Source organism: Manacus vitellinus, unplaced genomic scaffold, assembly GCF_001715985.3.
Source record: "Manacus vitellinus isolate BGI_N305 unplaced genomic scaffold, ASM171598v3 scaffold_9_pilon, whole genome shotgun sequence".
NCBI lineage: Eukaryota > Metazoa > Chordata > Aves > Passeriformes > Pipridae > Manacus > Manacus vitellinus.
In genome coordinates, this window is record NW_021940917.1 from 17735957 (window position 1) to 17759070 (window position 23114).

The following is a 23114-nucleotide window of genomic DNA, read 5'->3' on the forward strand; positions in this document are numbered from 1 at the left end:
CTCCTCGGGAGCGATGCTGCTGTCACCCGCGGGACTCCTCGGGAGCGATGCTGCTGTCACCCGCGGGATTCCTCGGGAGCGATGCTGCTGTCACCCGCTTGCCCCGACCCTGGGCTGAGCGAACGCGGCTGCCGCGGGTGAAGCTGCTGTTCAGTGCAGCGCGTGTCCCCGGACAGCACCATCCCTGCTCCCGTGCGAGTTCCTTAGCACCTTTAGGACATGATGCTCCGCACCTTCCTTTTGGTCTGCGCCTGTCGCTGTGCCGTTATTCGTGTCGCGTCCCGCGCTCAGGAAAGAGAAGCTGGAGTTGTAAGCGTAAATAAACCTAGGTTGCGAGCTTGGTTGCTTACACTGTTTTAAGTTCACTGAAGGTACCTATAGCCTTCCCAGTTTGTCTTTTGATTTTGAGTCACTTAATATGCTCGCTCATCAGTTATCTATCACCTGTCAAATATTGGAACATACGCACTTGTATATATGTGTGTATATTCAGCTGCAGATGTAAAGTTGTCAGTGTTTTCTTTGGGCTCATTTCGAAGCTATAATGAACCTGCCTTTAACTGGTTACACAGTACTGAGTTAAACCTATCCAGAAACTTTCCATTTCAAGCAAACATGAAATCAGAATTTTTTAAAAGAACTAGGTAAGGGGGTTGACAGAAAAGAGTGTAAACATTGTAGCTCTGGAAATAATTTGAAAGGGACTTGAGCTTTACTTTTTTTTCTGACAATTAGTCTATAATTAAATGTGTTTTCCTTGGTTAATTTGTTTGCTCTGCTTCCCTGGAAGCAGATTGGAAGCAACCTGGAACCATATTGTCCAAATTGTCTGACTTTGGAGAGAGTTTTAAACTAGAAAGTAAGTGCTTTCCATCAGTATTGGTTGAACAGAGCAAACTTTACTGGTTAAATTTAATTTTGGTCGTATTCTGACTTTTGGCTGAAGGAAAATGTCATTGTAATGTTAATTAAAACAAACAAACAAAAAAGGTAAACTTGTCCAAGGATATTTTCAATTAGGTGTAGGATTCTACTTTAGAGGAGATTTCCTGTGACAGTCTCAGGTGCCTATTATATTTTTGCAAAAGTTTGAACTACAGGAAAAGAGGTGGCTGGCAGAGAAGTCAGAGAAATAACAGTAATTTTTTTTCAGGTGAAAAATTGGAGGAGTTTCTTCGCTCACTGAACAGCAGTAAACCTCTGTATTTGGGACAGACTGGTCTGGGTAATATTGAAGAACTCGGAAAACTTGGGCTGGAGCCTGGGGAGAATTTCTGCATGGGAGGGCCAGGAATGATCTTCAGTCGGGAGGTTCTCAGGAGGATGGTGCCACATATAGGTGAATGCCTTCGAGAAATGTACACTACCCACGAGGACGTGGAGGTGGGCAGGTGTGTCCGAAGGTTCGGAGGAACGCAGTGCGTTTGGTCGTACGAGGTAAGTGATGGTGGGAATCCCAATGTGCTGTTTGTTGGCAGAGCTTTATACCTTGCAACGTGAGTGGCTCTATCCACAATCTCTTTCCACCATAATTCAGTTTTGATGCGTGCAGCGGAATGTGAGCTGCGGGCTGTAAGGAAAAAAGAGAGGGAAATACTCACAGCATGTTGCTGTTAGCATGTTTATTTCTACTTGTGTCTTTCTGTTTTCATTGGTGACACTTGTTGCAACCATGTTTAAGCATTGGTATGCTGTAAGTTGCTAGAGCATTACCTTCAGAGTTTCTACATATAATCCTTGACAGGGAGCTGCTGTATTTGATGAATGTTGTTCAGGTTGGATCTTTCTAAGAACTTGAGTTTGGATAAGCACGTGGCATATCTGTTTATTCAGCATCACAGTCTCTTAAAATATGTCTTAATTACTCAGATGTATTGTAAAGGAGTTCGTTATTGGCGGAAGTAGAAATAGGGGTTGTTTGGGTGGGGTTTTTTTGTACAGGAATGAAATTTGTTGCACTGCCTGTGTCTATGATACAACTTGAATTGTGTTTTTTCTAGCGTAGAACGGTATTAAAATGTATTAAGGACATATGCAGTATAACAATTCTTTCTATGCTGAATAGGAACAAATTACTTCATTCAGTAGTAGCATTTTCTGAAGTCATAGCAATGTGTTGCAGTACCCAAAAAGTTTATTTGCGATGCCATAACTAAAATTCAGGCCTGTTTCTCTGAAAATACTGTGATTATTGGCAAGACTGTCTTTGTAGATAAAAATAGACTAAGCATACAACTACCAGAAGGTGTAAAGGGTTATAGCTAATATGATGAATCTGATTTTAGTTATTTTGACCAGTTCTTTAATATTAATATATGCTTGCCCTTGTGGCACTCCCTCATTAAGCAGGAAAAATGGGCCACAGTAAGAGGTTATGTGCTATTTGATGATAAAAAGACAGGAAAAATAATTAATTTTGTGGATTAGTGTTTTTCTCAATGTCCTAGGGAAAGGTGGCCATTTAAAAATGGGTTTGGTAGGTTACAACGTATGTAAACAAGTGAACGAAAGTAAATACTGCATAGTTAGTATCAATTAGGTAGAAATCATAAGTGGGGGTAATCTTCTCCTTTACTTAGGAATGGAGGGGTGTTTTTAGAGACCATTTCGATATGTGTTGTAAATGCCAATGTGAAATAATACACCCATTGCACTGTTAGAGCAGGGAAGGCATTTATGGTGCTGATGGAAATCAATGTAGGTCCTTAATCAGACATCCAAACAGCATGCTACATTGGCAGCTTAATCTTACACTCAGATGTGTTTGGGCTGTGTCTGTACAAAGCTGTTTTCCAGTCCTCACGGGCATGTGATGCCTGCTGATCTGTATCGGTTGGCAGCATTATGATTCTGCCTTGACAGTCGTATCTTGGAAGGGGGTTTGGTTTTGTTTTTCTAGTTTGTCTTCCTGGGGAGAAGTCTGGAGAAGGGAAGAAAACTGATAATAGATAGCGTTATCACCATGGTTATGATTTCTTTTGATGCTGAATGTCAGGAATTGTTGGCTGCAGGTACTGAGCTTAAGGGGGATGGAGCAAAAAAAATACGGTTTTGGAGACTGATTTATATGACTGCCCAGAAGCTCAGATTTTTGTGGTAGGACTGGGGCCTGAAAACAAACATTTTGAAAAAAACCCATGGTTTTATGGGATCTGGAATAGAGTGGCACCAGTCCTGTCTGTCAGTTGCTCTTGAAGGACCTAGGTGTACGTAATAAAGAATGGAAGAAGAAGAAAATGTGTTGGGCATTGCAATAGCACCTACGCGTTTCAGACCAGTATTTCTGTCTGATTCTGAAGAATCTTTGACTCTGTTGCCAGTACAGAAGCTGCTCCAGAAAACGTAGATGATTAAGACAAAGCTGCTTAGGATGTTATCCCAACGTTAAATCTATATGAAAAGGAAGGAGGGAAATAGGGTGTCCGGAGAGAGAAGCTGGCTTTGTGCTTTGGGTGATTTTTTTTTTCTTTTTTTTTCGCTAGGGCACTGAAACTGTTACTGTCTGCTTTTTCATTCCTGTGTTAGATCAGAAACACTCTTTGTGTGCTCAGATGCATGTGTGGGACTTTCGTCCTGAAGTCCTATTGTTGTATTGTAAGTATTAAACTGAGGCCTGCTGAGCTGCAAGATTATTATGAACTTAGTTGATTTTGGTGAGAAGTATAATTTGTATTTTGTATGTGTTGCTGAAGACTATATCAACTGCAAACAGTTTCATTAAAATTCATAGAAGCTTTTCATCTCCAGAAGAGTTGAATCACTGTTGCCTCACTTCTTACTAGATTTCTTTTCTAAGAACTGGATCAGAAAGTCTCTTTTTGGTGAGGGTGAAATAAATCAGAGTTAAAGAGAAAACCTGAAATGCTTGATCTTTTCTGGGTGACTCAACTGTTGTAGTTAAGACTGGCTGCCTGTCAGAGTTTATTCTGCTGCCACTTAGGGTCAGCAAGTAAGCATATGGTAGCTTATATGCATAATATGCTTGCTGGCAATGAGAGTGTTACAACTTTTACTTCATTTTTTTTCCTTGGCAAGTTTTTTTTTGTTGTTGTTGTAAGAATGAATAAGAAAAGAAGATGTATATGAGCCTACGATGAGCGACTCTTATATTTGGGACTTTCTAGAGTTTAGTTCTGCCAGATTTGAAGTCAGGTCTAAAGGTTGGATCTCCCAAATACCAAATGACTCATGGCTGCAGTGATGAGCCTCTCTCTGTCTCTGCTGATGGATCTTCTCCACTCTAAATAAAGAATTTTTCATTAGATTGTTGAGAGAGTGAATCTAATAACAGGGTTTTTAGAGCACTTGTGAGGAATGGAGGTCAGAAAGACCTGCCCTCGGGCTGGTGTCTCCTCTTGGTTGTTGTCAGGTTCTGCAGGACTTGTGCAGCCCTGTGGTGAGCTGGAGCAGGGGTGGGCTCTGCCTGAAATGTGAACCTGAACAAAAGCATTTCTTTCATCTGAATCAGTGCTCAGGGCAGACTCTTGCTGAGTACGAGCATCAGAAGAAAGAAGAGGTGGTCACAGTCAGCCGGGATTGAAGGGCCAGGAGAGTGTCAAACTACTCACTTGGCAGCAGCTTACATTCAAATTGGCTCAAAACAACAGCTGAACTGTAGCGTAAATCTTGTCCATTTCCTTGCTTCGTGAGGAAGGATTGTATTATGGATGCATCATTTTCTTTCAACAGAAGATAAATCCTTGTTCTGGTATATTTTTTCAATTACGTGTTGATTTATCCTCCAGTTTTGGTGATGCTGCAATAATTAAGGTATAATAAACCTGACAAATTTGTTTAAAATATATCTATAAAAAGTCTTTTAGTTTTTGTAAGGTTTTAGCATTGTCTGCTTCCCCAAATCAGAAGCTGTAGAGATTAAAAAAGGCCTTTTGTTTTTGTGCTTTGAAAATCCATATTTCAGGCTGTCACTTTCTTCCACTAATTTTGAAGCCTTGAAATAGTTTCCTTTTAAAGGAATGAAGAAATCAGATTGATTTTAGTGACTCATATATGTTCCGTATTTTGAAACAAAAATGCAGTTACAAACCTGAGATGCTATGTTGTTCCTCGCTTAGATTTTCAGCAGGGATTTGACTATAGAGGACCACTTGGAATAAAGGGCCGATTGCTTTACTTCTTCCTTTCTTTTTTCTTTTTTTTTCTTTAAATTGTATTTCTGGTTTCAGAAGGCCATTTTGTAATTTTTAAAGTAAGTTCCTAACAGATGCAATAGCGTAGTTCCAGAAGAGGACAAAATAAAATGCTGTGTATGAGTTAACTGGCTATAACAATTGAAGCAGAACTCAAACACTGTCAGAGTGTAAACAGTATCAGAGAATGCGATTTGTGGTTTTTTTGTTGTTTTTTTTTTTAGAAAATGAAAAATGACAAATGCAGCAAAATATCTAAACACCATTCGTCGGTGTATTTGTAAAATTTATTCAAATAAATGTTTGTAAAGCTTTTCCTTTTGTGGCCTTTTTTCCCTTTTTGTAGGAGAAAATAGCACAGACTGTCTCAAGTTAGAAGGAATCCATAAGGATTATCAAGTTCAAAGTGAGCTACATTAATTTTAAACTCAAAAACTACATTTATGCAAAATACCCCGTATACTTTTGATCTTTAGGTAATGTGTATGTTGATGTTGAAAGAAAATATGGTACTTTGTACTACAAGCAGTCCACGTTATTGATACATCTGTTTTTCTCATTGTTTCTTTTCTCCTTTGCCAAAGTTCTCTGACAATGGTAGAATACAGTCTCATTACTGTAACATTTTTAAATAAAATAGCTCTCTAATATTCTATTTGTTTTTGATTCCTAGTAGTTACAGTAAATATTACAGTAAATATCTTGGGAAAATGCTTCTTTGGATCAGGCTGCATGCTCAAAAGAATTTCCTTTACATTGGTATTTTGACAGTCTCCGGAGGTTCTGGAACCTTTGTAAGTCATCTTCTGTCTTGCTCTAAACATACTTTATATTTTCCCTTTTAATTTAAGTTTTTCTTCCCGATGCCATGTAATTTTTCTTTTGAGGCTTTATCTCTCACTTTGATGAAGATGTTGGTGGATCACAACTAAGCTTAGAGTTCAATGCTGTTTTTTGGTGAAAAACAAGAATTAGAGGTACATGTGCCTTTGATGATGATAAAATGGTATTTTGCTCATTTGGGTGCTGGACTGATCAGTCTTGAAGCAGCAGTACTCACCCACACTTAAGCTGTTGAGTTTGGGCAGCTTCATTAGGTAGTTACATAAATGCAACCATAACTAAAAAAAGCCAAAAACGTGGAGTGAACTAGAAGCGATCCTATAATAAAAATACATGGAGGAGTGGACCCCTGTAACAGGCATCTCTGAGGGTACGTGCAGAGGAACCAGATGAATCCAGAGGCTTCAGAGCTATTTGCATAAATGGCCAATTACCGATACAGGATTTTTTGTGTGCTGTCATAACTGTTTGCTATTAATATCTGTCTGATTACAGTAACATTAAATGTACTTATAAAACTTGTGATTCTCACCTGCTCAGCAAAGCGAACTATGTATTTTCATAGTATTGTAGTATAGTGTTTCTGTGTGTACATGATAATGAATAAATGCAAATCATGCATATCCTACTGCAATAACCATGGTGCTAAATTGTGTCATTACTCTTGCCCTGCTCTTTCTCTGGCTTTGTAAGTAACCTCTTCTCGCTCATTTGCTCATTTATCTGGAGAATCTGGGGACACTGCCTGTGGTCACTGCCTCCCTTGGGTTCAGGTACCCTGGGGACTCCCTGTCTGCTTGCCCCTTCTTGATTCTTCCATGATTAGCTTGGCTGGGAGTCGAGGAAGTCCGTGGTGAGAAAACAGAGTTGTCCCTGGTGCTTACATGTTATTGTGTTTCCTCATGGGGCTCAGCACAATGGCAGGAGTTGGAGATATGTTTTTTAGGGGTCTTTATTGTGAAGGATATTGTTCCCATATCTACCACGGGGATGTGCAGCAGAACACACAAGCCCATGGCTATGGTCCCCTGTATGGTGTCATCTGATCTGTTGAACCAAGAGCTAAGGGGGCTGTTTCTCAGCCTGGTTGAGAGCTAGCTTCTCTTAGGTTTCTGGCTTGGTTTCAGGTGTCCTGTGTTTTCTACTCTGCCTTAATAGGAAATACTGCTAGTACCTTTATGGAGTTTGACAGCTGTGTAATTCTGACACCTGGTGCTGAGTTACCAAGGTGCAAAGACTCTGTGGGTGTGTTTTCATGTCCATGATGAAGAATGCATGGCTACACCTTCCTTCTAATGTGTTTTCATCTAACATGCCAGCAGCTATTTATGTGCAGGACTATGCAGGCTAACTAACAGCTTTCTAGTCGATTGCAAGTGTTTGTATATTCTTAAAGCAAGTATTTCAAAGGTTTTCCTCCTTAAGAATAAGCTCTTGTTTGACTTACCAAAGGATCCCACAGACAATCAAAAGAAAAAGTTCTTAAATGATTGAAAATATGTCTTTAGTTCTGCATATGGGTGTCCTGAACCATCTCTCAACTTCCCTGAATATTTAAAGCTAACCATGTTGGACTTTTTTTCCCTCAAGTTTGCTTTCAGTTTATCGGAAACGTTTCCTCAAGACTTTTATAGAATTGAATATATCCAGGTGGTACTTCCACAGACATCTAGTGCAGAAGTCTAGGTGTTCAAGTGTGTTTAAAAATGGTGCTTGTCACGAGCCGATGAAATTGTGGCACAACTATTGTAAGAGTCATCTCATTTAAACCCATCACGTCATCAGTCAACAGTACCTTATTATTATACAAGGAATAAGATTGATTTTTAAAAAGAGAGTAACAGATGAAGAACTTCTCTGCTTTTGGGTCAACAGAGGAGTTGGTGCTTGAAGGGAATTAATGAAACAAAGCATAATGAAACCCTGATGTTTACCTTTTAACCTGAAATAGTTTTCTGTACTTTGCCTTAAAATCAAGTAAACAAAACCACATGGGAAGCAATAATTCTTACAGATATTTTCAGAATTATCTATATTTTCAAAATATCCTCCTTCCTGTGTATTCTGAAGTAAGTTTCCCTTTCACATGTACAGATCTGGTTGTGGTTATTGGTCATGCTTTGAGTAACAGTTTTGTTTAACTGTCCTACTTGAGTGTTTCCGAAGATGGAGAGTTTGTTGCAGATTACCAGGTAAATTAAATAGTGGAGAGTTACTCAAAGTGTGTTTAGTCTTCTCAAAGACACTAATAGTCCACAAGATGTGTTCTCCTACTGCCTTCCAACTCCCAGTGCAGATGGATTCTCATACTGGTTCTGGGCTGTTCTTTGTATCTCTTCTCATCCTGACTTAAAAAAATCTCCCACAGATAACTTTTTCCTGACTTTTACTTTCTAACATCACATCTCTTGACATCAAAAGACACACTTCCACTGAAATAAAAAATGCTCACAAAGAGAGAAGCTGGAAGTTGTAAACAGGGTAATTATTTGAAATAAGTGCTAATTAAATGTACTTTTGAAACCTAATGAAATATTACAGTATTTCATTAAGTTTCAAAAACAGTATATGTCTTTTTTTAAAAGAATAAGCTTTTAAACTACTCTTTCGGTTTGTATCTTTCTTAGGAGTTTTCTTCAAGTACACAGATAGGTATGAAGTGTAACTGGGTCATTTTAGGTCGTCATAATTTATTTATTCTGTGGTTCCCATTACCAAAGTAGTTTCCAGCTCTTTTCAGTTCTTATGTGAGAAGAAACGTATTAAGCCATAAGTATATGATGCTGTAACGTACTCTCTGCAGTATGCTTGTATTTAGTTATTCCATTGCATTACATAACATGAAATACTCAAAGAACACATATATTATTAAAAGTGTAGCAAGACCTGCTATGCTTGGAGGAATTTATTCTGTCTAAATCAGTGCTGGATACTGATTTAAGCTCCAGATGAGTGCACAAGTTGGTCACTTGCTAATACATATTTAGAACTGGACAGCAAGTAAATGTGTAGTTCCACCCCGGCTGCAATATTTTTGGCTTCTGAGTATTACGCTAAGGAAAGATTTTTGGCCTGCCTGTAAGAATTCTTTTAAAGCATTCATATACTTCAGAAAATAAAGAACATCTTGTACTAGAGGTATAATTTTAGGAAATTCTGGAGGAGGATAAGGAGCCTGGTAACTGATACAGGCTTCTTGAATGCTGTTTTATGATTTAGTCTTAAAATGAACCTAGGAAGGGAAAGATGTTGCTTTTTTTTTTTATTATTATTTTTTTAATGTAGTGCTTTTGACAGAATCAACTAGTTTGGAAAAGACTTCTGAGATCATCAATTCCAACCTGTGACCTAACACCACTTTGTCTACTAGACCATGGCACTGAGTGCCGCATCCAGTCTCTTCTTAAATACCTTCAAGGATGGTGACTCCACCACCTCCCTGGGCAGCCCATTCCAGTGTATGATCACTCTCTCTGTAAAAAATTTCTTCCCAATGTCTAAACTAACCCCCCCCAGCAGAGCTTAAGACCGAGCCCTCTTGTCCTACTGCTGGTTCCTGGGAGAAGAGACCAACCCCCCCCGGCTCCCCCCTCCTGTCAGGGAGTTGCAGAGAGTGAGGAGGGTCTCCCCGTGCAAGCTCTCTTGCTCCCAGGCTGAAGCAGCCCCAGCTCCTCAGCCTCTCCTGCACAAGCACGCTTGTGCTGCCAGTCGCGGCTTCCCATGGCCTTGTTTGCTTCTTCTCTGGACCTGCTCCAGCCCCTCCATGTCTTCCTGAGCTGAGGGCGCGCAGAACGTGTACAGCAGCACTGCCAGGGGTGGGCCTCACGCAGTGCTGAGTCCAGGGGCAGAATCACTTCCCTGGACCTGTTGGCCACCCTGTTCCTGATCCAGGCCAGGATCCATTGGCCCTCTTGGCCACCTGGACACACTCTGGCTCCTGTTCAGCTTCCTGTCCATCCCCACTCCCAGTTCCCTTCCTGCCTGGCTGCTCTCCAGCCCCTCTGTCCCAGCCCATGGGGCTGCAGGGGGTTGTTGTGACCAGAGTGCAGGACCCGGCACTTGGCCTGGTTGAACCTCATCCCAGTGGAATTAGCCCATCTCTCCAGGCTGTCCAGGTCACTCTTTTGCCTTTGCATTTGCTGGCATAAGGGAGGTGTTGGTTCATGAGGCAGCATGTGTGAATAAGCACGTCATAGTGTGGAAGCAGGTGCGTTGAAGAAATGCAGCATTTCTTTAGCGATATACATGGCCTAACTACAGTGGAAATATATGTGGCCTTAACTACTATATAAGGCATACACTGTAAATCTGGGTGCACGAAAATGTACGTGTGTACCTACATAGGCATGTATTTAAAACTTGTACCTAGTTGATAGCCAAGCTTCCGGTGGCATCAGTGAAGGTCCTCTGGAGCATGAGCTGTGCTTCTAGGTGCTTATTGCAGTTCCTCTACTATACAGCTTAATTTAGCTTTCAGTTTGTTTTTAATTTCTCTTTGTAGTTACATCTGTGTCCTTCTGTTCTGTATATAAGCGTATTTTGGCTTCAATTTAACGTAGGGGTTTTTTTGGCTTTTCTTGAAAGCTTCTTCTTTCTGGCTACAGACAGAAAGCACACCTATTATCTTAATAATTTCGTCATGGAAAGGGCCCATCTTACGGACCAGCTCTTATCCTTCCAGAATCGCACAACTTCCTATTGTTGATCAAGATAAAACACTGTGACTTTTTCTGTCACTTTTTATTAATTTGGGGCAAAATTTCTGCAGTGCTGTGAGTCTCAGTTCCAGAAGTCAGGAAATTTAGCTATAACAAATGTAGCTGGTGACTAAGCTTTCAGTAAAATGCTTGACTCAACAAATGAAACAGTTTTGTTATGTGCTTTTTTGATATTTTTAATTGTTGTTTTAAAGTAATCTGCTAGGTATGAATCTGGCCTGTTAGAATGAATGAAAGTAGGTGCTGGTATTTTTGATTCTTCTTTTCTTCTACTCAAAATTTTTGTAATTTATTTTTTTGTCATATGGTAGGGGGAAATAACTGCATCTAACTGTGAATAGTTGACTGTAATAGAAAATGTTTTCAAACAGTACAAAATATTTTTTCTTAGTGTTTGGCTGTAGTAATTTTGAGAAATGTAGTCTTAGTGTTTCCAAGAGGGTCCTGTAAGTGTATATGTATTTTTTTTGTTGCATTTCATTTCAAACTTGAGGCTTGCTTAGATTTTTGGAGTGTGTCTGTTACATCTTTGCAAAAACTGGTTTTTGTTTGTACTTTCAAGAAAGAATTCTGTACTGAATGCACTGGGCATTCCTCTGTCCTGGCCATAGTAAATCTGTGCTCACGTCCCCTGTTCCAAATCCTTGATTTTTCCACTCTGCTAAGTCCAAGAATAAGCCTAACTTCTGACTCTGTTCTTAAGTTCCTATCTGTGCTGTGCTGCAGGCGTGTGTGCTTGAAGGTGGCAGCTCTGTCATGGGAGACAGATGTAAAAGATGTGTAGTCTTAATGGGGCAGAGAGCCTTGAGCGAGCTAAGACTGGTCTTGTTTCTTCAATGTGCTTATCAGCTAGCCCAGCCAAGCCTGAGCTTCCTAACTCATCGCTGGAGAAATACTTTGAGCAGCAGTGGCTTTATTATTTTAGCTGTGCTCCTCCTAGGAAAACTGGCTGCTTGCGACTTGAATGGGTGGACTGACTCTTTGATGGGTGAAAAACTGGCTGGAGTGCTGGGCCCAGAGAATTGTGGTGAATGGAGCTAAATCCAGTTGGCAGCTGGTTGCTGGCAGCGTTCCCCAGGGCTTGGTTTTGGGGCTGGTCCTGTTTAACCTCTTTATTGACGATCTGGATATGGGGATTGAGCGCACCCTCAGTAAATTTGCAGACAACACTAAGTTGGCTGGGAGTGTTGATTTGCTCAAGGGTAGCAACTCTGGGTTGATAGTTGGATTTGATGATCTCGAAGGTCTCTCTCTCAGCCTTAACAATTCTGTGATTCTATGAATACTAGGAGCAGGAGAGGGAAATGCTGGAAGGTAGGTTGTAATAACAGACGTGCCTTTGAGATCGACCTATTAGAGCTACTACGAGTCAATTGCCTTCTTATTCCACTTTAAGCAATGAATAGTCATAAAGACCATTAAATATTTGTCATTTAGTTTGTTTGTTACCAGCTATTTCTGGAGACTGGTGATTATTATAGCAATTGTTGTGCCTTGAAGTATGTAGGACTGTAGGGCCCTCATCCCCATGTGAGAATCCATGTTCCTGTTAAATATGCCAGTTATCTTCTATAGTATTCACCTATTTCCCGTGTTTTGCTAGTGCATTGAGGGATGTGAAAGCACTTAAGCTTCTACATTGATCTGAATAGGATTTCCATTAGCTGTGTATGCTGTTGATAAAATGCTGATAAAATTTCATTAGTTCAGAGGGGGAAAAATCTAACTGAGTACCTCAGAGCAATCATGTTAAAATATGTTCCTGAGAGTATGTTAGTTATTGATTAAATAGGAGCAGTCAAATTTTTCATAGTTCTGAATTCTGGTGATACCTACTTTTTTGTCTGAAAGTATTCTTCAGTAGTAGCATTTCTGCAGGGTAAGTCCAGAACTGCGGGAGCTTCCTGTTCATCTCAATTTAAAAGAGCCTTGCTGTTATAAATTGGAATGTTTAGTTTAGTACTAAACTCATAATTTTAGTAAATAACCTCATTGTTAATTTTTCATTGCTAAACGTCTTTTGGAGACCTACTGTTTTCCTTGGAAATGGCCTTTGAAAAGATTTACTTGGTGGTTGTGTCATAAATCTGTGAAGTGGCCAACAAAAACAAACTAGCTGATGTTTTTACTAGTTTTTATATCCATCTTACCTTCAATGTAGGCACACTGTGTATTCTTTCAGACTTGAAATAAAATGTGATGCCCTGAGTTGGTGGAGGAAGGGATTTGTTCTTTTCCTCATTGATTTTTATTTAGTTGTTTCTATTTAACCATAGAATTAATAACCAAAGAATTAATAAAAATAATAATAACCATTAATCAATTTGGTCAAAATAAGTCTGTCTCTGCAGAGTAGATGCTAGCCTGTACAAATGAAGTAACTTTTTGTCCTTGACGTATCCATAACGATTATGTAGGTAGGTAATAAAAATAGTTGCTGGTTTAAGTATTTCAGTTTTATGGGAAGAGTAGGTTTAATGACTGGTACAAGGATAAACTCATAAAGAGTTGCTCTGTTATATTTTTAAACAGTTTTCATAAAATTTTTAAGTATTTTGTGGTATAATTATTCTATTTTGTTCACTGGGGAAAAATACATAGTAATGAGAGATGTTCAGTAAAGTTTTTGGCATCTGTTAATCAGTACAGATAATAAACCAGCAGCACTTTTGTATGTAACTGGTTGATATTTCCATGAGTTGAGACAGTCTAAGAAAGTATTTAAGATACCTTACAGACATCCTTACTTTTTATAAAATTATTGATCTCCATCCGAAATAGTAAGGTTTTCTGTTGTTGCTTGTCCTGTGCCACGGGCATATTGCTGTATAAATGCAGTTGCCATAATAAGTAGCAGTTTAAACTTTTTTGAGGCAAACATGCAGCCATTTTTTCTTCTCTAAGTTGTTACTATTTACTTTAGAAAGCTCTTGTTTTGTCTCTTGTAAGCATATTGAGAAGTAGTACAGAGCTTTTACTCAGTGAGGTACAAGAATCCATGATCCTCTTATTCTCTTACTCACCCTTCCTTTCGTTTACCTCAGTCTTAATTTTCTTAAAAAGATGTGATCGGGCTTATGTATGGTACTATGTGGGGGAATTTACCTGTAACTTCTACAGCGATGCTAAATGTCCAGTCCAGCCTTGCCACTGCAGCTCAGGATTCCATTTATCATTTTTAAGGCTTCCATCACTCTATAAATTCATCACCATTTCTCAGTTGGTTAGTACTGCCGGATCAGTGTCATCTTTGCCCATTTTCACTTATGGAGCTTCTGACTGGCAGAATATTTCACCCGTGTTAAAATTTACTAGTATAGTAGTTGCATGTTTAATCCCGTTACTATTGGAAAACTGTGCCATCCAGAACATGATATTGCTATATCAGGTAAAAATTGTCTTTTCATGTGTAAAGGGATTGTTCCTTGTTGGTACAGTGACCCACACAGCAAAGGCAGATGCCATGATAGAACAAGAGGGAGTGTGTTGTTTTGCATGATCACATCCCATGTGGAAAAAGCTACCTGTTGTGCCAAGTCTGTTTGTACCTCCTAATAGGCAAATGGTTAAGAGAATAAAAAAGGTTTTATCTCAGAAAGAGCTTTATTATATAATGTTAATTGTGAAGGGCTTCAGTTCCAACTAAAGGAAGCAATTCAGTACACCTTAGAAGAAAGTCACCTTTTGGTCTTTCAACTCTGTCCTCTTTCATTTGCCATTTTCTTTTTTGTCATTCATTGTGAAGTGACTGCAAATAAACACATAAATTATCAGAAACCCCCGAGGGAGCCTGAAGGATTATTTTAGCACATTGGACTTTCTTTTTCAAGTCTGTTACATGAATTTAAAGCTGAACATCTGTGGAAGACAAACATGCAGTAGTTTCCCTTTTAGCTGTACAGCTGTTATAGCCAGGACAAATACTGACAAATACTGGAGTCTGCTGGTAGAGTTGATATTTCTGTTTGAAGCATGTTGACTGTATAATGCAGATCTTTTCGTGCTCTGAATTCATACCTATTTTACTAAAAAAAAAAAATCCTGTGTGTTCTGTTCGTGAATGCTTTAATTCATGAAGTATTCAAGTGGAAGACTTCAAATAATTGTTTATGGAAATAAAGCTTGAAGAATTGTGTTATGTATGTGTACACACACACCTGTATGTATATATGTGTGTAAATATATACATATGAAAAATACTAGAAGAGCATGCCAGTATTTTTCAATGAGATGGCTTGAGGCAGTTTCCTTGAAATATCTCCAGTAAAATACGAACTTCTAGAAGAGGTTTTTGGATAGGTTGAAAATTATATTCCTGTGAAAACAAGGTTTGCATAAATGCAAGGATTGTTTCCAGTGTTAATGCTTCTTCAGAGCTTTTAAACTTCAGTAATAAGTAGAAAATACATGTATGTTAAATCTCATGTGTACCTATATTCCTTAGGCAGGTTAGTTCATGCCTGTGTCTTCGGATTGGCACCGGTCCTGCAACTGATACAAAACAAACAACTCAGTCTTTGCAGTGTAGAGGCAGTCTGCTCCTGCCAGCTCTGGCAGCTTTAAATGCTGATACATTCTTAGTTATGAAAAGATATGTTTTTGGTGCCCTTTTAGCATTCAAATTATGAGAAGAGCCATAAAACTCTTGGGTGGACTCTGATGGCATGTAGCAGCAGTTACAGCTGCTGTCCATGACAGTTGTTGTGAGATGAGAGGGAATCAGTCCACATTCTCTCTTTGCTCTGATCAAAATTACTATATTTTCATGTCCTTTACTTATAGCTCTAACGGGAAATCTACACTGTGTAGGGGAGATGCAGACCTTGAGTTTGTCGTAGTCTGTAGTGACTTTTTTGTGTTCTGCTTTCAGCTGACACAAAATTGTGTGGTAGCAGGAAACTTCACCCAAGTGTTTGGTTAAGAGTAGTCAGTTCTTCCCTAGGGAAAGCTTGTCTGCTCTCCTACCTTATTGCCCTTGCTGTCTGTATTCAGGGAGAAATCAGTGTTCATTCCTGTGTCTGACCTCTTTAGCCTACTTTGTGGGAAGTCTCTTCAATTTAAAGTTCAATTAAATGTATGTCACCTACTGAATATAGTGACTTATTTTCTGCCATGAAATTGCCTCCTTGCTCAGAGCTCACATTCCCTTCATCCTCTGTCCCTTTCTATGGCTTTGCCCTTTGTGTTCTGTTGCCACTTTGACTGGTTTGCAGTAAAATTTTTATTCTGACTCTTTCCTCTACTTTTGAAGTGACATGAAAGCCTATAAAAACCATAAAGAATTGCTCTGTGTTGTGTTACCGTGGGATTGAAACTGTTTCAATAAAAGCTACAATCTGTCTGTGGAAAGAAAAAAAAATCTTGCTAATGAAATGGATGCGCAATGCAAACATATTAAAGGAACGGTGTGGGCTGTTAAAGTTTTCTTCAGTGGTTTGAACAACCATAGAAAGGGGAAATGTCATTTTCAGTACAATGAAACCTGAATAACTTTTGGAGGTTATTGAGGAGAAAGTACATTTTTTTTTAATGTAGTTTTTGAACTTTTTTTCCCCAACGTCCCAGAAAAATAGCTCTTAAGCTGGTTGCTTAAATTAAGAAATATGTGAAATAGACACTTCTCAAGTATATTCTCTTCCTCAAATCATTATTTGGAAAAGCTTTTTTTAAAATCGATATGTGCATTTTCCTGAGAATATGGCTTCTGTAATCTTAGCTTTCCAGAGGAAGTCTTACAGTTTTTTAAGAGGTTTTTTAGTTTTATAGGAAGGTGACAACAGTTCTCTGAAGTTGGGTGGGGTGTAGGTTACTGCTGTGTCAATCTGCCGTGCAGTCCCTCCCAAATGAAAGATTGGTGTTCCTCACACAGGGATAAAGGCATTGAAGATGGTGCTCTGCCTTATTCCTTCTGTTGTCCTCTGGTGCTGGGCAGCTGAATGCCATTGCCTGCAGTGTTGCTTTGACACCCAGACATATTTTAAGTTAAACTCAGTTTTCTTCGGGCTTCCTGTACACCTCTACCTCTTGAATATTTTTTTATTAATAGTTTATCTTCAGTACTGTTGTTCAGTAGCACAGTCATAGAAACTGCTGCTGAACTCATGAGACCACATTATTTATACTCACCCTTTCTGTTTGTTCATTATCCATAGTTCTTCAGCTATTAAATTTAATGACACATAGTATTCTTTGTTGCCAGTTTTCAAAACCTGAGGACTGGTATCTTCGTGGGGCACGTCTTGAAGATTTTTCCCAAATAGGAGGCAATAATAGCTTTTAGAAAGGATTTTAATATTTAAGGGGTTTAATATTTAATAATTTCATTAATGTTCCCCAGATGATGAAATTGCCAAGCAATGAAAATGCTTTTACCATGGTAATGTGTGTTTTTTTTAGAGTGTCTTCCTCTAACTGTGGCCTACAGCCATGTTCTGTGTTCTAAATCTTTCAGATAGAATCAGTTAAATGTGGTTAGTATTCAAAATTATTTGGATGGGAAACTTATGGGAGACATTAGGCCTTTGAAATAAATTATCTTGGCAATACCTGGTGCAGTTCTCACTTTCCTGAATCCACACTCAGTAAATGCCTGCAGACCAGAGTGAAGACCGGAGTTCTTGGGGTACTGCTTCCTGAGGTGCTGCCTCTACAGGAGACATCAAGTTGTTGTCCTGGCAACTAATGACCCAAAGAAATCCCATGTTAATCTACTTAATAGTCTTTGTCTAACTTTTGTGGGTTTATGATCAGCCTGCATAAACCTCTTTGAAAATTTTGTATAGTATTACTGTGCATTATTAAACAGCTCAATAATGTTTATTTTTTAGCTTGATGAGGTTTTGCCATGTTTAAGAGCTGAACTCCTTGGACTTCTACACAAGTAATTATAAAATCTTCCAATGTTCAAATGGTTTATGCTCTCAAGGGATAAACAAATCCAATTAATTGTCTTTGAATAAAGAACACAGTTAATATATATGTATGTATATTTATGTACATACAGATGTATGTACACATGCATAAATAAGCTATTCTTAAGAAAAAAAAAATATTGAAAATAAATGTTTCTTCTAAAACCTATGCAATATATAATTAAATAACTGTTTTATCAAGCTGTTAGATTTAGAAATAACCATTAAACTGACAGATGCTCTCATTTGCATGATTTAGAAGCTCGTATGGCAACTGTATCTTCAGACCAAGAATTGTCTTTGCATGTGTATTTTCCACTACTAGAGATTATGCTGCTGAAAAGTTGCATTGTAGTTAAGATGCAAGGAATGAGGTTGTTTCCAAAATATTCACAAGACAAGGCCCTGACCCAGTGGGTGAACTGGGTACCAGCAAAGCCCTTCAGTAATAAAGAGTTGGGAGGGGCGGGAGCATCCTGTGCATGTGCATGATCAGTTTTGAAAATAGAAGGCAAGATGGAAGGCAGGGTTGAGAAATGCTGTTGTTAGGCAAAACGAGGCAGGTGCTCGATTGGAAAGTTTTCCATGAGCTCTTAAGAGACAAAAAGGGGAACACCCTCTACGTGGGGGGAGAAGGATGTGACAAAGTGAGAGCTCGAAAGAGGAAAGTGGAGAGAAAGGAAAAAGTGCAGTCACCTAGGAAGGAATAAAACCAAGTATGTCCAGTCTAGGGCCCTTGGGACTGGGCCTTGAACTTGAGGACTTTCAATCAAACACTGTTAGAGCTGAACACAGAGGGAGGCTTTCTGTGGTTCTGAATGATTTGTTTCCAGCAAAGGAAGTCCATTTGGTGCTCCTGTAGGTAGGTGAGGAAAGGATAAATTGGAAGGACTGCTAAATGCTAATAATGTCCAAAGGCAGTCAGTTTAAAACATAATGGTAATGATGATGGGATGTTCTGTGTAAAATTAAAGTTGCACTAGTTAAGACATGATCTGTTTGGCAGAAGCAACTAATGTGCTTTAAAACAGCCAGTTCATTAAGGGTTTGTACCTAACTTAAAGGACATCTGAATGAAAGGTTTAGTCAATTGCAGTTTTAAAAACAAAAAGTCCTCTCCTTGAGTAGCCTTAAGAAATTGGAATTTATTTTTTTTTACAGCTCTCCTGGTTACTTTAATTTATTTTTTTATTTTATAATTAATTTTTATTTCTATAGCTTATATGATAGACACCCAAATCAACAAAAAATTAATAAAGCTGTACAAAAAATCAGTGACCCAGTGAATCAGTGACTGCAAGAGTGGGAGTAAATTTAAATTTATGAAGGTATATTTTATAGGGGTTTGCCACTATTGCTGTTTTCTTTTTTGTTGAGGGTTTTTTTGTTTGGTTGGTTTTGTTTGGTTGGTTTTTTCCCCCAGTTTAATGGATTAGTGCTGTCACTCAGTCATTCTTGCTGTGTAATTTCTCAGGACTATAAATCCCCAACCTTTCACCATTATCAGTGCTACCAACAAGAAGTCACATCAGAGTCTGTGCAGTAGGCCGATGATGTTCATCATCTTCACTTTCAGAATTCATATGTGAATCTTACTTACTAGGTGAATGATGGACTGAAACACCCAGTTAAAGCACCTGGTTGCTTCACCAGGTAGGTCTGACAGGACTGACAGTGTCCATTGTGCAGGGTCTGCCTCTGGTTAGGTTAATTTCCTGTAAAAATCTGTGGTATGGGTCCAGTCTAAATGAACAGAAGGGAAAAAAGAAAAAGGATAAAATTGCAGCTGTTGTGATTTCTAGTCAACTCTAGAGCAACTATTTCTAGTTAGCCCACATTAAATATTTGTTAGGCTCACATTTTCCTTCAGTTACTGCTTTTCAGGCATTGGATAAAAGTGAACCTCTTTCTCCATAGTCCAAGTTAGGAGCATCTCTCAGTCCAGAGGCTCTGGTACCTGCCATTTCAAACAGTCTTCTCAGACTATGGGGAGCAGTATGGGGTTTGAACCCAGAACTTTCAAATTCATGTTTTGTTTTCGTTTTTACTCTCTACTTACTGGATGCTTCCCATCTTACATTTTTTTTTACTTTCAGCCCATCTATTATCTTCCTATGGAAAATTTCAGTAGGAAAAATAAAAGGAGTGGAAAGTGTGTTCCTGCTTATTCTGTCAGTTTTACTGTTTTGCCCCATTGGCAGTCTCATCATAAAATTTCAGTCAACTTTTGATTCTACTTGATGATTTTTTTTTTTTGGACATTATCTCTTCTTTTTGTACCAGTATGTGTCTTATGCTGCATACTGTCCTTTCATACGGATTTTCAGCTGAAAATCTAAACTGCACTTGTATCAACAGTTGTCTTCAGTCAGCTTACTGAAAAGCAGCTCAGCTTTTAATACACTGCATTCTAGAGCAACTTCTGCAAGTGTGAGCTAAAGGTAAAATTTTGTTGCTTGGCAAGTTGTCTGTTTTTTGCAGACTGTTTTGTCCGATACAGAGGTAGAAAAGCAAACTAACTTGAGAAAAACTGCTGTTTAGACATGTTATTAACAGTGTAGTTGATTCCTCTCCAGTTCACAAGCTTGCAGGGTTTTTAGTAGTTTGTCTAAAGATTGTAGCTTTAAATAACGTGTCAATTGTGTAGTGATTTATCATAATCAATTTTAGTAATTCTTCTTTCCTTACAGGTAATGAAATGTGATTTCTTTCAAATGTTTGCTAGCCAGATGATGTTAATTAGTCTGTTTTCTGTCCCAACACATTTCAAGAGCGTTACAATGAAGGTAGTAATCCAACATGAAAGCAAATGACCACCTCATAAAAAACCCCTATAAGCCGAGTGGAGGCAAAGGAATTCTAAACATTCTGATTTTTCTCTGTTGTCATAGTCCACAACACTAACATTACCCTTGTCATCTATTGAGAAAATCTCTTTGATAGGAAGGCACTGTGAGGAACAGCAGCACATCTCTTAGTGTGAGGAAGCAGTGGGAGACACAGGAATGGTGCAAATGAAAAAGCAGGAGCCTTCCTTTTTGCAGCCAGACAGGGACAGGAAGGTGTTTTGCCTTTCTGGGTGCAACGAGGCAGGAACTGGTATATGGGAGAAACAGTTCAGGTAGGTCAGCCCACATATCAGCATTCTCTGAGACCCTCCCTGTGTGTGGGAGGGTCCTCATAATCTGGGCAGTCCTTCCCTTGTGTAACAGGAGGAGAACAATGTGTAAAGGGATTGGGAAGGTCTTTTCTGAATGCGTTTTTATTTATTGTCTGACATGAACAGCATCCCAAGATTTGTCCCATCAAGAAGAGGCAGGTTTGAGGTGGTACAATTTGCCATGCAAGTTGCCAGCTCTGTAAGAATTAAGATTTTTTTAAATTTAAAGGTTTTTTAAATTACTTTTTTTAAATTTTGAATTACAATATCTGAATATTTTAAAGTATCTAGGATGTATATGACACAGCAAGGCCTTTCTGTCCCTGACTGACCTTCAGTTGAACACTTTTACAGACATTTATTGTGCTATTTTGTCCCACAAAGTGTAAATGAATCAGGATTTTCTTTAAGTATAAGCATGCACATTTCCCTTTCCTGTACTTATTTTGTGTGAATCTACCTGAGAGGCACAAGAAAAAAAGAAAAAAATGAAAAGAAAAAAAATCCACAATTGTTTGGTCAATTGTAGATTGTGGTTGCACATTTAATACTCTGAGCACTGTTCTGTTTCATGATTACATTATCAGGATGGATTTATTCAGGGTTTTATTTCCACCTTATATTTAAAATCTAGACTAATTGTAGCCACTAAAAGCACCATACTTCATGTTCCTCTGACATGCAGGCCAGTGTAATTTACAAAATGCAGGATTTCTCTGCCATGCAATGACAGTTATTTTATGACAGCATTATATATGTATTTGTTTATGGAAAAATATTTCTGTGACTGCATGTATGAATACCTCTTCTGTCATTTCGTCATCCAACTTTTTGTTTCAGAATTCCTTTCCAGATTTTCTTTTGATCGAGGAAGTGTCATGAGATGTTGTTCTTCCTGAAAAGTTGAAGTACAACACTTTGTCCCTGAGGTAGTGAGACCCATTAAAAAAAATGTGTACGGGTGACAAACTGTATTGGAGAGTTTGTTACCACTGGATTTCAGCAGCTGTGCTCATAGACTAAGCTTTGCTGTGTGGCTATCTGCTACTTTTACAAAGAGGAATTGTTCAACCTTTCATTAAAAATGAAGCCAATATACTTTGTTCAAAGACAAGCAGAGTGCATTAATTGCTCTAGCTCATAACCATAGCATTAATGAGCTGTACTGCTGTGGAATGACAGCATTACTTATGCTTCATACATTATTTTTTATTACTTCTGTTGATCCCTGAGATAGAGTGCTGCACTTTTTCCCATCTGTTGGTGTAAGTATTTATTTTGGTTCTTGAATTCTATATGTTTTTCCTCTATGCTTAATGCTCTCGATAGTTATCAAACAGTTTCCCAAGATCTTTAAATGTTAGACTTAGAATCTGTTATTATAACAAGAATTAAGCAGGAATTAATTTGTCAGGCTTCTGTGTAAGATTTATCAGGTTTCCCTTTTTGTTAAGTATTCTGAAGATTTATCAAGATTTTATTTTGTCAGATATTGTTTGTGGGTTTTTTTTTTGGTTTTTTTGTTTTTTTTTTTAACTTGGTCAAAAATTAGGGGTAAAATTTCTGATTAAAATAACAGATTGGTTGACTAAAAGCAATATTTAGTTAATACAGTAATGGAAGGATGTATTGATTCACTTCAGCTTTGTGGGACAGAAAACACATAGTTTTAAGTATTCATCTTGGTTAATAAACCTTGTCTTCGGGCTAGCATGTAAGGGATGGACTGCTAGTAAACTCTGCTGAATATTTAGCAGAGATGGATAGACTTTTTTCTGTGATGACACATCTTCAGCATGGTGTCTCCTGGTTTCTAACATATCAGATTAATTCACTGGGAGTGGTTTAGCTATCGTAATTAGATTAGTTTGTTTCTGGTGCACTCAGTTCTTAATTAGTAAGTGCCACGTGCTTTTTTCCTTATGCCTTCTCTGAAAGAGACATTAAGATGGTGTTCTCTTAAAATGGTTGCTAAAAAAGCTATCCTTGTCCTGCTTTGACTTACAGAATCAAATGCAGCTGAATTTAAAAAAAAGCCGATTAAAAGTAAAAACCAAGAAACTTCTTGTATATCTGTCTGTTCTCACTTTCCTGATACCTTATTTTACTAACATGTTTTGAAATGTGCTGTTCTGTGCTCATGCTTATGTTCCTTTGTTTGCAAACCCTTATATTGTAAGAGCTCTGCTACTCCTTCTTGGATATGTTTCACCTATGTAAAGAAAGCTGATTTTTAATAAGTATTTTTTAAGTAGAGGAATACATAAATATGTGTACTTTTGATACAATGTCAAAACTGTTAAAAAAGTATAAATATTCCGAAACAGACTGA

General features: G+C 38.4%; 1 protein-coding gene across 1 annotated transcript in view; it reads left to right on the forward strand.

Moving 5' to 3' along the window:
* Positions 1–1157: 1157 nt before the first annotated feature.
* The window catches only part of CHSY3 (chondroitin sulfate synthase 3), a 137560-nt gene continuing 115603 nt past the window's right edge, over positions 1158–23114 (forward strand). Inside the window, exon 1 of the mRNA XM_018086216.2 lies at positions 1158–1437. Coding sequence (XP_017941705.1) covers positions 1279–1437 — 159 coding nt within the window. The 5' untranslated portion in view covers positions 1158–1278. The remainder of the gene's footprint in view (positions 1438–23114) is intronic.